At 36.0% G+C, this 14,182-nt stretch overlaps 1 protein-coding gene across 1 annotated transcript in view; it reads right to left on the bottom strand.

Annotated features, from left to right (window-relative positions):
- Nucleotides 1–14,182, bottom strand: part of LOC150095293 (uncharacterized) — a 590,931-nt gene that overhangs the window by 405,120 nt on the left and 171,629 nt on the right. Inside the window, exon 14 of the mRNA XM_090410639.1 lies at nt 9,068–9,168. Within this exon, the coding sequence (XP_090266765.1) occupies nt 9,068–9,168 (101 nt within the window). The remainder of the gene's footprint in view (nt 1–9,067; nt 9,169–14,182) is intronic.

The raw sequence follows: 14,182 nt of genomic DNA on the forward strand, positions 1-14,182 counted from the left end.
GGAATCGAGCCTGGGACACTCCTTCCCCAGGCATATGGTTGCGAAGCGCAAAGCCGCTAGGCTAACCGCGCGGTTCCATTTACCTTTACCCATACTGCTAGTTTATTTAAGTCTTCCTACAGGATCTCTATCAAACAACTGAACATTTCCTGTCAGATCATTTTCTATGTTATTGAAGTACAAATTAAACAACAGGAGACCAAATATTGAGTCCTGTGGTACAACACTGATTACCTGCCTTTTCCTTGCCTCGACTCTTCTATAAATCACTCTTTGTGATCTATCCATCATCTACCTTTTAATCCAAAAACCAGATTCATATTCATTCCCATTTGTCAAATTTATGTAATAAAGTTCAATTTTGAATCCTTTGTGACATTTGACAGCAATATCGCTGTGTAGCCATTTCCCTTATCCAATTCTATTGTCACTTGATTATAAAAAATAAGCAGGTTACTAAGGTAAGATTTATCCTTCACAAAACCATATTGTCCCTTATAGACAGTGGTGAGCTATAAGGGGCTCATCCGAGCCCTTTGTTAAATTTTTCTCAAATTTGTGAGTACCTTGTTCTTACTGTTTACTTTTTTATTTTTTCCAAAAAAAAAAATTTAATTTTTTGAAATATATTAAGAAACAAACTCATATGGTAACCTAAAAAAGTGATTTTATTAAATAAAATATTATAGTTACTGTTACTACCATTTTCCAAATAAGAATTCACTTTGGTAATCACATAAATAAATAGGACTATAAAATAATGCCCCTTGATTGATACTGTTGATTATCACTTGAAGAATAAAAACAAAAGAGAAATCTAACGTATTTCAATATTATTGTGTTTAGATAATATTTATTATTTATAGATTGTTTGTTATAAAAACTTCTATCGCAAACAAAACAAATTTATTTTGTTTATAAAAATGCGGACTATTGCATATATGCAATTATAAAAGATTTTATTCTTATTATATTTTGATAGTAAAAAAATGTTTTTCTTATGTAAGATAAATTAACAGATGATTGTGTGCAAATATTTCATGTTTAGATCATGAAATATTTGTTTAAAAATGATAGCCTTTACAGGTTGATTGTCCCCTCATACTTTTTGATTGGCATTTGTATACAAGCTGTATTAATAAGTTTTATTAATTATATAACTATATTAATATAATCTCATCTCATCTCATCTTCTTTATACCCTCTTTTACCTTGCGGTGTCAAGGGTCCATTGATCATCGGACCTCAATCCATTTACAGGATAAGGTGGTCAGCCCTATGCCCCGGTATATCCTATAGCCTGTAGTGTTAAGTTCTCAAGGCCAGTTTGCCTGCTTTGCGGGATGAAAAACCCCAGAATAAACTGAGGAAAAAACCCTGCTGTCCACGCCCAAGACTGGCTAACTTGGCTATGGCTGAGGAAGATCCTTCAGCTCCTCACGTCACCGACGGGAATCGAACCTAGGACACTCCTTCCCCAGGCATATGGTTGCGAAGCGCATAGCCACTAGGCTAACCACGTGGACTCTATTAATATAACTGTATTAATAAGTTTTTGTGTGAATAAGGCTTTTTTTTTTTTTGCTCGACGATGCGAGCCCTTTGTTAAAATTTCCATAGCTCACCACTGCTTACAGAGCACCATATTCCTAACTACCCACTCCAGAATTCTGTCTCATCAATTTCTCTAATACTTTAACCACTACTCTTGAGGTGGTAAGTGTCCTTTTATTTCATTACTTATGTATTGGAGCCTGCAGTGAGATTATTATGCTCTCTTTCCACTCTATTGGTAACTAACAAGTACTGAGGCTTAAATTAAACAGTTTGGTCAAAGGAGGTGATAATTCCCTTGCACATTCTCATAATACACAGGCCAATAGGCCATCTGATCACATGGCTGTGTTCGCAGTGAGATTCTGCAATATGTTAAGCACCTCCATTTCTTCAACCACTATTCCCTCATCAGCGAATAGTCATTGCATCACCACCTAGATGCAAAATACTCACTCAATATTTCAACTATTTGGTTTGCTTCTGTTACCTCTGTAGGTTCGAATCCTGCCAAGGGCATGGATGTTTGTGATTGTCCTACTAACTCTGAGCGGAAAGGGCATCTGTGACCCTACCACTTATTCTAGCAGAAGACTTCACTCCCAAAAACTCGGTGAAGTACGAGAGTGATCATCGGTATCTATAGACATCAAATGTGAAAAAAAAATTTTTTCTGTTACCTCTCTACTATCAGCACTTTCTAAAATCATCCTTTCATAGTCATTCCTCCTTTTATTTGTCATATAGTGAAAGAATGCTTTAGGATTTCTTTTGGCATCATCATCAGCTAGGTTTCTCTCATAATTAACTTTGGCCTTCCTTACCATATAGGTCATCCTTCTTGCCCACACCCTGTGTTGCTCATGGGCATTCTGATTACTTTTTTTTTATATTCCCATTATAATGTTTTCTTTGTCTACAACTTCTGCTTAATGATGCTATTCATCCATCTCACTCCTACCTGGTTTATCCTTCTGCCTATGGGTATATAGTCTGATAGTGTTTTCTTCAAACACCACTTGACAACTTCCCATGCACCACTAACAGATCTCCCCTCCATATCACCAATAATAATCACTTAACCTGCATTCATTGTTCTAATTTACCAATGCATTCCATTTACATTCTCCCTTATACTCTATGGATTATAGCAGCAACCAATTACTTATTTTGTCCTGATGACCTCTATCTTACACTAGATAGCCTCAAATGAACTGCCTCTGCATCCCGGTACTGCTAATTTACTTCTACTCTTTTTGGCTGCAGTTTCCTCTATCATTAGCAAAATTCCTCCCCACATTCTGTCCTCTCTGAAGATATTATATCCTTTGCATTCTATTCCTATGACTAGAGCTTGACAAATTATGCAACACTCACCAAAGATTCCCCAATTTTTAAATCATATAAGCCAATAAGAATTCCATCAAATGATCAGTTACACTGCATCAGTATTTTCTTAAAACATTTTTGTTCCAAAAAAAAAAAAAAAAAAAAAAAAAAAAAAAAAAAATATATATATATATATATATATATATATATATATATATATATATATATATAAATAACAAATATTCCATTTTGTTCAGTCAGCAGTTACTTGCAAATTGGCAAAATCTACTCGCCACAGGTGAGTGGGCCAGTAGTTTTGTAAAGACCTGCCTAGGATGATATGATTATATCATCCTTGATCAACCAGGTTCTCACTAATGCTAGAGCTTTGGTCAAGTTGAGCTACAAATACCAAAAACTCCTCATCCTTATTTTGAATACGTCTGGCATTAGTATACATAAACGGCAATACCCCTTTCATCCCATGACCTTTATACCCTGTTTTGCTTAGCCCATTAAGTTACACATTTAGTATCAGATGATCACTCTCCTACTTACTAACCTCTAGGTTGCCTGCACCCCATGCTCAACTGTATCCCTCCCACCTAAACATTCTAGTTTCCCTGACCCTGCACTTTCAAACTCTCGCTGCACAACACTTTCTCAAGACTACTGACTCCAAATCTATTCCAATATAAGCCATCCCATCCACCTTATATTAATCCTTCCTTCCATCAAACTCACTCCATTCCTTCTACACAATCTGCACACTTATTTTCAAACACAACTTGCCTCTATCTCACTATGGCAACAGATTCACTTTTACTTTCTCACTCTTCTTTTTCACATGCACTAACTTTTTCATATGGTTAAAAATATAATACTTGTCACCTGAAAAATCATTTGTATCAGTCAAATAAACATCTCTTTTGCTCTCTGCATCCTTATGGCATCAATAATATCCTTAATGGCAGCAGGAACTATTTCATCACACTCTCATTAAGCACTCTTCTTATCAATGAATCACAATACAATATCTGATTCTTATTCTCATACTTTTGCTCTTTCACACCCTGCTTTTCTCCCTTTGCATCTCCTTCTTTCACTTCTGTGCCATACCATCCACCAGGCATTTCTACAACCACTCAATCTTCTTGTTTTGTTCTGTGGAGAACTCCATGTAAGTGGAGTTCTCCAAAAGATAGGGCTATCTTTTCCACTATCATTTGGTCATTTCCTTTATTTTCTACAGCTTCATTCTTATAGTCACTCACATGGCTTGTAACACGAACCTCACCAATTAGATTATTATGCATTTCGTCTTTCAACTCACCACTATCATTCTTCTTCTTCTTCTTCTTCTTGGTCTCTTCACACTTCTGGCATTCATTCATAAACACTTATGACAAATGCTCTTCAGTTTCATCCTCCTTCCATAAATTGCTCAGTCTATAATTGATTGTTTTAGGATATATTAGAAAACAATAATTAAGGAGAATGCTACTCTTTAGTATATATGAATTACTCTTCTTCTTCTGCAGCTTGTCCCACTTAAGTAGGGTCGCTGTTTGTAGTGAGTCTCCTCCACAACCTCCTGTCTTGGGCAGTAGCCACATCCAAGTTCTTCATCAAGTCCTCCTCCATCATCTCCCTCCATCTCTTCTTTGGCTGCCTGCACTTCCTCCTCCCCCTGAACATCTATCTGTATGACCTTTCTTCCCACATACTCGTCCTCTCTCCTCATCACATGACCAAACCATCTCAACCTTGCCTCCTATATCTTTGCTCCTAAGTTCATAACTTTCACCGTTCCCCTTACGCAGTCATTTCTCAGATGATCCTTTCTGGTCACACACTATACATCCACCTAAGCATTCTCATCTCTGCTACCTCCATCCTGCTGATGTTATTTTTCCTCAGGGCCACAGTTTTCATAGCATACGTCATAGCTGGTCTCACTACTGTCCTGTAGATTTTGTCTTTTAGATTGATTGGTACCCTCTTATCGCATAGCAATTCAGCAATCTCTCTCCAGTTCCTCCATCCCACTTCCTTCTCAGCCTCTCCATCCTCTTTCACTGTTGAATCTAAGTATCTAAAGTCACTGACCTTCCTGATGATCCAGCTCCAGGTCTGTCTCCTGGCTGCCATCCACTTTGCAACATATAAACTGTTTTACTTCTGCTCAGTCTCATACCTCTCTCTCTCTCCCTGTACTTTCCTCCAACTTTCCAGTTTAGCTGCCACTTCTTCTCTTGATTCTGTACACAGCATGATGTCATCTGCATACAACATAGTCCAAGGTGCATCTTCTCTCACCTCCTCTATCACAATATTAAACAGGAATGGACTTAATGCTGACTCTCGATGCAAGCCAACTGTCACTTGAACACTTTCTATCTCTCCCAGGCAGGTCCGAACTCTTGTCTTCACATTTCTGTACATCTCCTGCACCAGCCTGACATATTTCTCCAGTACCTTCTTCTCCCTCAGACACCTCCAGACTTCTTGCCTTGGCACTCTATCATACGCTTTCTCCAGATCAATAAATACCAGATATAGCTCCCATTGCTTCTCTCAATACTTTTCCATCATCTGCCATAACCCTAAGATAGCATCTGTCATCAATCGACCAGGCATGAAACCAAATTGCTCCTTTGCAATCTCCACCTCCTTCCTTAGCCTTCCATCAAGAACCCTTCCTAGGATTTTCATTGTGTGGGACATCAACGTTATTCCTATGTAATTCCCTTTTACCCTTGTAGACAGGGACAAGAGTACTTTCCCTCCATTCCTCAGATATATTTTCCTGTTGACAAACTTTGTTAACAGGTCCCACAGCAGGTCAATTCCCTCTTCCCCCAGTGCCTTCCATGCCTCCACTGTCAGAGCCCCATTTTCCATTCTTCATCCTCTTTATGGCCTCCTTCAATTCCACTCTACTAATGTTCTGCACCATCTCCTCATAAGGCCCCATATTCTCTGTGAATCCTTGCATTTTTCTTCATTCAAAAGCCCTTCAAAGTATATTCTCCATCTGTTTCTTATATCCACAACCCTTCCTCCAAAGTGTTTGAACTGCCTCACAAGTAATGTCTCCCATGGTATATATGAATTACTAAAAGATGTGAATATGTGAACAACCATCGGTAATCAGTTATGTAAGAATGGCAAATATAAGGGAAAGAAAAGTGTGAATAAAAATACTTTCAGTATGGCAAATGAATTATTCATAACTTACATTTGTGATATTATATGTATGAGTCTTATAAGTTGCTGGGTGCTGCAAATAACATGCGACCCTATAGAAATGCATACTTATATTAAATAGAGAGCATGATTAAAAAAAAAACTTATTGAGAGAGAGAGAGAGAGACGGGGGGGGGTTGCAAAATATAAATAACCAACCAATAATAAACAGCAGCTGTATAGCATTTGGTAGCTCAGTAAATGACTACAGGGTGATCCAAAAGTCACACACATCAATGTTGAAGCTAAGCTGCATCGAAGTGTTTTAATTCTAATTATTTGTTTTACCTATAGATGGCACCCCAGGACTACTGTCCTCCATAATTTTCTTTCAAATTTTCATTTGCAGAAAATATGTGGTAATACCTGTTTATAATGCAGTCATTAGATGCAGAAAGAAAACAATTTATCTAAAACAAATAAAGATATAACTTAAAATTAGTTCAATTGCATTTGAGATTTTCAGTATCATTAAGACAGTTCGCAAATGCTAATTTTACAAATAAAATTCCACCAAAATAGTTGCACCTAACATGGCATATAAACTTTATGAAAAGACATCTGCCCAATGCAGAAGTGAGGACATACATATGATAAACTAAGTTCTTTTGGGCAGGATCCACACATGCAGACACTCCCTGACATGAGTATGCTAATTTAGTTAAAAATGTTCAATTTTGATAACAGGTTTAACGCCATTTTCTTTATAATATGTGATCCACATAAAAGGTGTAGTAGCATGTATGCCTTATACAAGATTTTACATCAATTCATCTTGCTACACATCATTCAATTGTACATGCAGATTACTCAATAAGGAAGTTCCTCTGCAATTCTCATATTTGGTTTCGTTTTTCTTAACAAATCATCTTGAGACCATATACATCGTCTGGAATTCGATCTTTTGACACACAGTGTAGCCTAAAATTTTCATACCTCCATGAGAGTTAGTTGCTGCAAGTCTCCCTCTACTAGGAAGCAAATAAATTACACTTCAGAAGAAATTAAGTTATTGTTCTCATCTTTATTTTACCCAAGATTTAGCAAACAAAAAGTTTCTACATCATGAGCAACCTGATGTAAAGTCAACTGTTTGATTATTTCATGTGCAAAATTTCGTTTGCTGAGAGAGACTTCTCCTGGAACTGCCACATCACTACAACATGCTGAATGTAAATAAATATGGTTGCCTCACCTTACCCAAAATCTGGAAGATGTTCATCTTGAGACCAAAGCAAGATGATCATCTTTACACCCATAAATGGTTCTAAGGCTTTAGAACCACTGCCTTTTTATTTTTTATGCACAGTCTTTGTTTCCCTTCCTACCAGTGTGCCTGCATGCATACCAGTATATATTTGTACTGGTATTTTGCCCATGAAGATACCTTGGTGACCAAGGTATCTTCGTGGGCAAAGTGTAAGCATTCATACCAGATCATAACAAAATGCCATGTCTGTGGAATGTTGCAAATGAGGACAGATTGAGGAAATATGGTAAAAGTAAACTAAAATAGAAAATACAAACAAATAAAGTGATTGGATTGTGTAGTGAGAGAGCTCTTTCAATTCATGTCAGTGAGAAGAAAGAAAGCAAGTAATCATCCCTGAGAGTGAATACAGGTGTGGTCAATGAGCAAGCATGATCTGTTTTGCCTGTGGTTCCAGCTTTACTTCAGCATGCAAAAAATGTTTGCATGCTGAAGTAAAGCTGGAAGTGCTTATTCAGTGACTGTTATCTCCTCTTCCACACGTGGACTGATGTGCTAAGATGAGAATGATATATATAATATAAGAATAATAAAAAAATACCTAATCACACGGATTCATTAGTGAAGAATTTATGGAGACAAAAACACACATATTGAAGTAATTACTTGCAAAAACACGTGTCTTTGTCTCCATAAATTCTTCACTAAGAATGCTGACCCCTGTAACCTTAAAAGAAAGAATTCTCTCAAAAATGACTTTGCATTTAGATCAAATGACTGTTCTTCTAAATTAACAGCACAAATTTTTATTCCAAGTTTTCTTCTGCAAGTGCAAAAAGTGAAATGATAGCTGTTAATGTGTTGGCTCTGTTAGTAGAAGAACTTAGCAAACAGTTAAATGATATCAGTTTTATATACATACTGGCCACTGAATTAGAAACTTTTATTTTATGTATAGGCTTGCAACTGCCAATATCCAATCCTCTTCAATTCCCTGCACATAATTTGATGAGATATAGGTCAGGAACAGCCTTCATGGAATGTTTTGATTAATGAAGCTGCATACATGAAGTTCTGTTTGCTGTGCAAACCTTCTTGAACGACAGTGCTCTTGTTCCTGACAGAATGTTTTAGGACCACAGTTATGCCTCTTAGACAGTTTTTTTTCCCACTGATTAAACACTCAGTATATCTCACCTTTTGAGAAAGTGGTCAGCTCTGCTGTTTTCAAAATCTGGCTCCAGATAGATGGGCACCAGCAATAAGCCTTTTACTGAACTCCGAAAGATTCTTTGATCTTCCCATTGCGATAAACACTATTGACAATTACTGACCAGCAGCATTCTTAAATAGATGGCTAGAACACGTGGTGATCCATGGGACCAAGTATTTTGCATATGCACTGTGTAAGATATAATGCATGTTTGTGTGTTAAATTTGGAATGACTCCTTTGATGTGTCTTTCAGTATGCTTATAAGCATAATAATATTTAAATATTATAAATAAGATTAATTCATTATTTTTAAAACTACCTCTATTATATATGATTATTGTTTCACTTTTTTCATCAATAGAAGAGTGATATGTACCCAAGTGTATGTAAAAACATTCTTAAATACAATTAAAAATCCTTAATGCTATTTTTTTCCCATAACAAAGCTTCAAAATTTATTCAAAGATAAATTTTGATTGCAGAATTACATAAAGCATTATTCTTTACTTACAAGTAATGACACTGGAGCTGTGAATACCCAAGTGACTTTCCAAAATATTCCAACTGGAATATCTAACATAAAGGTTACATCTTGGCAGAAATTTCTCCAACCTGTAATGATGTATTTTTTCTAAATTTCAAGCAATTAAAAAGAAAAAAAAATGGTTTAATTTTCTAAAAATGTAATCATCTTTCTGGAGATAATATCTATTTTGCAGTAATAATTGCTAGAGATCTATTAACAAACTTTGATAAATCACTATATATCAGAAAGGTAACAGTAATCTTTGCTTCGATGTTATGTAATGATCAACATGCTGAATGTAATTTATAGACTAACCACTCATGTACAAAATGAATAATGAATTACAACCAGTGAGTAGAAATTTCATCATTCCCAATAGTAAATACCAATTGTAATATAGTATGCTAGATAAAGCTGAAAAAATGCAGAATTGTTTTATTTAATAAAGGGATTGTAAATCTATAAAATATATCCTGAACGAAATTCAGCGCACTGTGACTTACTTGAAATAAGACCAGATATTCATCTTCAGTAGAGAAGCCTATTTAAAGCTTTCTTACAACTTACATGAGATGCAATGAACAAAAATGCAAATAAAGTAAAAACATAATCCTTTCTTTTAGGCTTACACAGTGATCCGAATACATCTTAGAAAATTAAAATTAAAAACATAATCAAAAACTTCTGCTTCACCTTTGTCATGAGGAGATTATCAATGTTTTACATGTTACAAGGAAATGCACTTGTACTCAGTTATTACTGAGATTAGGAAGACAATGAATTGTACAGTGGAAACCTTTGACATGTTGATCCCTTTCTGCTGTCTGCAAGAAGTGCTTTCATATACTGGCATAATTATTCTTGTTGAAAGTCAACGTCTCTCAAAACTATATCTGATTTTGTAAAACCTAGGTTTAAATATAAAGGTAGGATTTATGGTTTCAAAAACTTAGAATTTTCAAACCAAAAAACAACCAGAGAATACATGCTTTGATAGTACTTTATACAAGATCCTATCTACTACGTAGATAGGATCTTGTATAAATCCCTATGCTCTTCACATCTAATTGCAGCTGAACAGCAATTCAACCTTTATAAATGGATTTGCATAAAAAAGGGACTACTGCATTTTAAGCAATTTTCTCTTTTCAAAAGTAAGTTATTGTATGACCTACATACTAACTAAAAAATTATTCAGCAGCTAGCAAAATGGTTAACACCATAATATTGTCCCTGGAGCAAGAATATAAATCAAATTAAAAATGAAATCAGCAAACAGACATTTTGCAAATAATAACACTCGTCTATTTCAAATATTAGGCGCAATGGTCTATCACAAACAAATCCTATCTACATAGTCTGCTATATCTATCAAAGCATGTATTGTCTGATTGTTTTTTGGTTTGAAAATTCTAAGTTTTTGAAATCATAAATCCTGCCACCTCCATGTTTAAATGCAGGTTTTTACAAAATAAAGGATAAAACTCTATACAGAACTAAAGAAGCTCAAGGAATGGTAATACTTAGGGAATAAGTTTAAAATGGTACTAATATTTAAGGAAGGAGATCAAACTGTCAGAGAGAGAGAGAGAGAGAGTGGTGGTATGTCAGGAATAATAAGAAATAATGTTGTTAAGTAAGAAAATTGAAAACTGTAAAACTATAGTGGAGGATGTGGTTGAGAAATTGACTTGGCTTCCTATTTGAAAAGTCACATTTTAAGAGTTACCTGAAGAGAATAGTCAAGTACTTGTTTGTTGGTTATCTCTCTCTGACACACACACACACACAACACAGGTCGCACGAGCTCGGACGGTCCTGAAATCTCTCCTGCTATTACCTTGATTTTGTGTGGTATACGAGCTATCTAGTATCAACTGATAGCTCGTACAGTGCTCTATCTAACAGGGAGTAATTTACTCTATAGTTTCATAGTTCTAGGCACGTATGACTGAAATTTTATTCCATCTTTTTGAACTGAATACTGCTGGTCAGATTATCTATTGTTCAGCTACCTCAAAGACAATGTCCCAGTCATAATAGGATTAGCTGCTACAGCAAGGACTAACACCCCCCCCCCCAACTGCTGCCACTGGGAGGTACAAAGGACACAAAAAACAATCCTCTGAAGCCTAATTCAATGGAAGTGTCACTTCTAGGAACAAGCAGGAAAATTGTAAGTACACTATCTTAAACTTTGTATCTTAGAAAGCATAGCAGTTCAATAGGAAAGCTATAATACATAACTTTAAGTAACATTAAGATGGCGGCACGGGATGAATTAGAGTTCGTGAAAGCCTTAGATTTGCTGCGTAACATTGTCAAAGTAAGTGGCAATCTAAGAAATGATTTAAAAAAGGACATACTAACTGCAGTGAGCGAATGAAAGTATTTAACAAAATGAAAAATGCAACTCGAGTATCGATAGAACAACAGACTACTAAAACAACCAGGGAGGAACAGGCTAACTTAGCTCAGCCTACTCAGCTATACTCGCAAGTCGTAGTAAAACCAATAGCTCAACGAAACAGCGAAAAAACCAAAATTCTTATAAAAGAAAAAATAGACCCAAGAAAAATAAAAATTGGAATCACAAAAATGAAAAGTATTAATAAAAGAGGAGTGTTAATTGAATCCAAAGAAAAGACCGATATAGACTTGCTACATAACAAAATATCTAAGGAATGCAAAGACACATTAGTAGCAAATCCAAGTAAGAAATATCTTCCAAGGTTGATAACATATGATATTCCTAGTGAAATTGATATGAACAATGCAATAGACTCAATCCGCATGCAGAACAAAGAACTCTTCATTGGCAACACAAAGACAAAGATAAAAAAAAACGAACAAAAGAAATCTGATTATAGAAGTCATTCCAATGGTGAGGATCAAACTGCTGAAAACCGGTGTTAAAATGCTATGGAGAATTTGCCATTGTGCAGACTATGTAAGCGTTCTGAGGTGCTTTAACTGCAATAAATTTCACCATCATACACAGAGTGTGTGGGGGGGGGGGGAACCACCTGTCTTCTGCTCTAAAGAACATAAGTTCAGCAAGTGGCCACGAAATAAGTCCGAGATGAATTGCATAAATTGACAAAATCGGAACAAGCATGCCAAAACCAAAAATGACTGCAAACACATGGCACTAAGCAAAGACTGCCCAACATACAACTACTACAAAGAGCTCAAAATTCAAAACATAGATTATGGAAAGCAATAATAAAGCTTGTAGAAACAGCAGTACTTCCCTGGCATGCCTTCAAATAAATCTACAACGCTCTATCAAGGCAGTCAATAACTTAACAGAATTCATAAATAGAAAAAATATAGGAGTGGCATTAATATAGGGTGTCCCAAAATTCACGCAAGAAGTAATTTTGATAAAAAACACAGGTTTTTAATTGAAAACTGTTAATCTCTTATTGATTCATAAAGTATACAGTATAGCGTTATGCATGGGTGGTCGTGGGCTTGTTGGCATAAACCTTAGACTTCAAAAAACCCTAAAGAAAAAAGTCCAACGCCGTTAAGTCACATGATCTGGACGGCAATTCTGATCACCAAAATGGGAAATTACACGACCAGGAAATGACTCATGCAGTAATTGAATTGTTTCTCGGGCTGTAAGGCATGTGGCACCGTCTTGTTGAAACCACATATCGCCCACATCCATATCTTGCAATTTAGGAAAAAAAACTGGATTATCATATCGATAGCGAGCACCATTAACCGTTATTGCCTTACCAGCCGCATTTTCGAAGAAGAATGGACCGATGATGCCTCCAGCCCAAAATCCGCTCCAAACAGTGACACGTTGTGGATGCATTTGTTTCTCAACAGTCACTCGTGGATTTTCTGAACCCCAAATGCGATTAACGATTTTTGTCGATTAACGAAGCCATCAAGATGAAAATGAGCCTCATCGCTGAAGATGATTTTGTTCGAAAAATAAGCATCCACTTGTTGTTGTTCCATAATCCATTCAACGAACTCTCTTCGCTGTGTGTGGTCATTTTTAATAACCCTGAACTGTCAGCTGTCACGTTGTCTTTTTTTTCTCGTTGGCAACACTTTACCGCACAAATGGCGCTAAATTTAAATCTTGCGTGAATTTTGGGACACCCTGTACAAGAATCCTACAACATCAACAACAAAATATGCGGCTTCCAGTAATTACATAATATTTTCCAAAGGATCCGAAAGAAAGAGAGCTACAATACTCGTGGGGAACCCTGAAGTCGAAGCAATATTAATTTTGCAGCACAGCAAAGAGGACTCGGTACTTATTGAAATCACGTACAGAGGAATTAAAACTTTTGCTGCAAGCATGTATCTAAACTATTACACTGACATAAAATACGACTTAGAAAAAAATGGACAATGTCATGGATTTTACTATCAACCACAGAGAGAAAACACAAACAATAGAGGTAAAAATTAGCATCAAATTCTTAGCATCAAATTCCCTACACATACTAAATGATGACTATAACACTCCATCATTTGAAAATACCAGAGGAAGAAGCTTCATTGATCTAACATTGGCAAACAATGGTATTTAACCCCAGGTTTCTGAATGGAAATGAGAAGAAGATGAAAGCTGTTCTGGTCATCGCATATTAAGTTTCTTCATCAGTAACGAAAATATAAATGGAATAAACAACACAAACCATTCCATCAACATCAAGTATTTCACCAATAAAACCAATCTAGAGATATTTGCTAAAGTATTAAAAAGAGAATTTTCATGTCTAATCTCAGAACATCACTTTAATGGGATCAGCAAACAACAGCTCAGCTTAGACAAGAATCTAGCAATCTAGGCATCTGAAGAAGATGATACAGACTTCATTGCCTATGTGCTTTCATCATGTCTGAAAAAATCCAGCGACCAAACACTCAGAACAACCAAGAAGCTAAACATCGAAGGAAGAAAATCAGTACCTTGGTGGAATGCCGAATTAACAGTCCTAAGGAAAAGTGTTAATGCACTCAGACGACTATATCAAAGAACATACAATAACCAAGATTTGGAGAGAGCAGAAGACAGAACTACTATATAAAGCCAAATACAGCTATCAGCCAAAAATTACA

Source organism: Typopeltis vanoorti, chromosome 20 (assembly GCF_054136105.1).
Source record: "Typopeltis vanoorti isolate ZY-2024b chromosome 20, IOZ_Tvanoo_1.0, whole genome shotgun sequence".
In the NCBI taxonomy this organism is placed as follows: Eukaryota; Metazoa; Arthropoda; class Arachnida; order Uropygi; family Thelyphonidae; genus Typopeltis; species Typopeltis vanoorti.